The sequence below is a fragment of the Propithecus coquereli genome, unplaced genomic scaffold (genome assembly GCF_000956105.1).
Source record: "Propithecus coquereli isolate 6110/MARCELLA unplaced genomic scaffold, Pcoq_1.0 Scaffold9, whole genome shotgun sequence".
Taxonomy (NCBI): domain Eukaryota; kingdom Metazoa; phylum Chordata; class Mammalia; order Primates; family Indriidae; genus Propithecus; species Propithecus coquereli.
In genome coordinates, this window is record NW_012155284.1 from 17,576,968 (window position 1) to 17,580,778 (window position 3,811).

The window sequence follows — 3,811 nt, forward strand, 5'->3', positions numbered from 1 at the left end:
GTTGCACAATAATATGAATGTACTTAATGCCACTGAACTTATAGTTAAAATGTTAAAACTTATATTATGTACATTTTACCAAATTTTAAAAAATAAAAATTAAAAACAAGTTCCCACTTACCTTTCCACTATAAATTTCAAAAAAGGTTGCATATACTTGAAGTTCCAGCTTCTTATAGTTTGGCTTCTTTAGCATTAAAAAGACATCTCGAGCTACCAAGAATTTCACATACAGAAAATTAGACGTAACAAATATTATTTTTAAAAAGCAACTCAAATTTTCTATTTTTAGAAGAATCAGTAAATCGTTACCTAGTATAATAATATCAACAATAAAAATGAAGACTAAAGTGAATTTAATTTTACAAAAAAATCATAGTAATAGAAGCTACTCTCCTTCCATATTCCATGAAAGGATGCTACTACTTCTCCTTACAAATAGCATGAAATCATAGATGGTCAAAATAAGGTTATTCTCATTCCATATCAAACAGCTTTTTACAATTCAGCTGTGTAACAATTAATACTAACCTCCAACAACATGCTAGAGTCTACCTATACAAATAAAATCAAGATTTCTGTCCCCCAAAACTAAATCCTACAGTTCATTTCAAGAAATCTAATAACCTGTAACTGTTATAATATATAGTAACTAAAGCATTACAGTTGCTGAATGATATTGTCAAGCCTTATTTCAAAGCGACCTGAATAATATCTATGAATATTCCAAATTATATGTGAAAAGGACCATTACCTGCTAATGCATAAATTCCTTTAGAACAATCTTGGTTCTTTCCTGAAAAGTCACCACCCATCGTCTGTATTTTAAAAAGAAGATAAAGAATAGATATTATTCAGGAATAACTCTTAAGGATTTAAGTCTCAGAATTAAGTTATAAGGAAAAGAAAGTGTAACTTCATACCAGGATGTAACTTTAATGAATTACTTACATGAGTTTTTCCACTTCCAGTCTGCCCATAAGCAAAGCATGTAGCCATTCCCCTTTCAAATATAGTTTCCACTAGTGGTCTAGCAGTAAACCTTAAAAAGAAAATGCATCAGTCAGAATGTGTTGCCAATATTTAAATAACAAAAGTAATACCAAGTAATACAAAGTATGAATAAAACTTATAACAAGATTTTAAACAACTCATTGCTAAAAATTTTAAATAACCATATCCTAGAATTACTTAAAACTACTTAAAGCATAACTTCAATCAATAATTCCATAATAAATAATGACATAATACGGCATATGTAATGAAAACAGACGAGAACTATCGATTACAATTTCAAAAGAAATAGAATAAAAAAGTGGTAATTTCAATAGAAAAAGAGAAAAAAATTGCAAAAAGTTATCTTCAGACCACCTAAATAAGTGGAAAAATGATGATTACTCTGAATGTAGACAAGTAATTTACACTTAAGGGAAAACTGTAAAAATTGTGCTTATAAGACGTTGAATTCTGAGTTGATAGTCTTGCTTCAGGAAAAGGATGTCTAAATATTATGGCTTGGATTATTTTTTAGACATATCAGTATAATCCATAGCTAGAGTTAAAATAAAAAGGTCAAGAAGGGATAAGAAACACTTCTTCACTGAGCAAAGTATTGAAAAGTACACACGAGTATTAAAAAGTACAATAAAAAAACAAATCTACAAGTAGAATACTTTATACAACTCTTTTTTTTTTTTTTTAAGGCAAAACTGAAGAAGGCATGGAACAAAAGCAGCAGAAAAAATTTCTAGTCAAACAGAAGTAGAAATGAATCTATAGACCAGGCGCGGTGGCTCATGCTAGTAAACCCCAGCACTTGAGGCCAGGAGTTGGAGACCAGTCTAGGCAATTATCAAGAGACCCTATCTCTACAAAAGAAGAAAAATTATCCAGATGTGGTGGTGTGTGCCTGTAGTCCCAGCTACTCGGAAGGCTGAGGCAGGAGGATCATTTGAGCTCAGGAGTTCAAGGCTGCAGTGAGTTATGATTGTGCCACTGCACTCCTGCACTCCGGCCTGGGCAACAGAGCGAGACCCTGTCTCTTAACATTAATAATAATTGGGTGCTTGGCCAATTTACAATTATAATTTCCTTTCAAACACATTCTTCACAATCTCTCTATCTAGCATTCATATATTCTTTAATTTTATCCTTTTTCTTTTACAACTGAACTTTCAGTTTATTGGCTTAAGACAAATGAAGTTGATCTCAACAGTATTTCATTTGTTAACACCTTTAATTCTTAAGAGTCTTATTAACTCTAATTTTCTCTTTTCCAGTCATTTTTATAAAACTAAAGGGCAACGAAACATAGCATTGAAGTAATGACAAAAGACAGTCAATATAGACTAAAATAGCAATGCTGCTAAAACTATCTGCTATAATTATTAGAAATGAATGTTTGAAAACTGATGAAAACTTAAGTTTGGCACAAAGATTTGGGATATCGATGTACAACATATGTCAATTTGAATTGTTTATGAGATGAATATATAAACATACAAGAAACTCATGTACTCAAACTATCTCCAAGCCTAAAGATGATGAAATTAGGCAAATGCAAGTAGATTTACAGAACTTTTTCATATTAAGTGGTGGTACATGCTAAATAAAGATTTAGACAAAATTAAAAGTCCTCTTCTCATCACATTCCATTCCTAGAGGTTAACGTTTTCTAGAAATTTCTTATCTACATATATAGTTTGTGTGTGATATGTATATAATAAGCTAATTAGCAAGTAGCAATGAAAACTACAATTTTGGAGAACATTAACGAGAACAAGTGTTAATATTCATTATAACGTGTGACATTTTCTTTGTCTAAACTCAGAATGAAAAAGGGTATCGCATCTCTGGAGAAATATTATAAGATCAAAGTAAGTTTCGGAGTGGTGAAGAACACGGCATAAAAACAAAATTCTGACTTAAAAAGAATTTACCTACCTGTAAACCATTTCATTAGGAGCTGAGTCATCAAAGGCATAATCAAAACGAAATGTTTGGTTTTCTAGGTACCTTGTTAAATCTACTTTTTGTTTTGGTTCATGTACCATCACAACATCTTTACTAGGGATTGTGATTACATCAAGATCTTTCATTTGAGTTTCTAAAAGAATAAATGAAAATCAATGCCCAGTAATTTTCACAGCATTCAAATTTATGTACAAAAATTATTTCAAGTAGTAAGAATTTATATAAAAGTAGTAAGTTTTGCAAATATGAAGATAATATTCCATAAACATGCCACTCAATAAGACAAAATATTTTAAGAACAAAGTTAAAAAAAAAAAATCAAGATTTCTGTGAAGCAAGAACCAGGAATGGCAATGATTCATATAGCAATAACAAACCAACAAGTCTAGCCATAGAAATCTGCATAATGGGTATATACAAATTAAAGGGAATGATTTACATTTTTCCATACTGATTTGATTTGTGCTGTTATTAAAACACATTACAAATAAAATAAAATCAACCTTTTATTAGAGCTCATTAAGCATCATACCTTTTTTATTGAGTGGTCGTTTTCTTACACAAACACATATCCTATGTTCATCAATCTAGGAATAAAAAATATTTTATTTCAGTGATTATCAGTGTTATGTAAAACAATGAAAAGTTAACTATGTAATATTTCCTCTAGGGGTTTCAGAAATTTATACATAGCATAAATATAATACGTTAAATTTTTTTTTTTTTTTTTTGAGACAGAGTCTCACTCTTTTGCCCAGGCTAGAGTGAGTGCCGTGGCGTCAGCCTAGCTCACAGCAACCTCAAACTCCTGGGCTCAAGCAATCCTTCTGCCTCAGCC

The 3,811-nt window shown here is 30.8% G+C and overlaps 1 protein-coding gene across 1 annotated transcript in view; it reads right to left on the bottom strand.

Annotated features, from left to right (window-relative positions):
• KIF2A (kinesin heavy chain member 2A) overlaps positions 1 to 3,811 on the bottom strand; it is a 90,128-nt gene that overhangs the window by 18,125 nt on the left and 68,192 nt on the right. The window contains exons 8-12 of the mRNA XM_012664507.1: positions 3,506 to 3,560; positions 2,944 to 3,106; positions 952 to 1,042; positions 755 to 818; positions 108 to 213 (exon numbers count right to left, since the gene is read on the bottom strand). Of these exons, the coding sequence (XP_012519961.1) occupies positions 108 to 213; positions 755 to 818; positions 952 to 1,042; positions 2,944 to 3,106; positions 3,506 to 3,560 (479 nt within the window). The remainder of the gene's footprint in view (positions 1 to 107; positions 214 to 754; positions 819 to 951; positions 1,043 to 2,943; positions 3,107 to 3,505; positions 3,561 to 3,811) is intronic.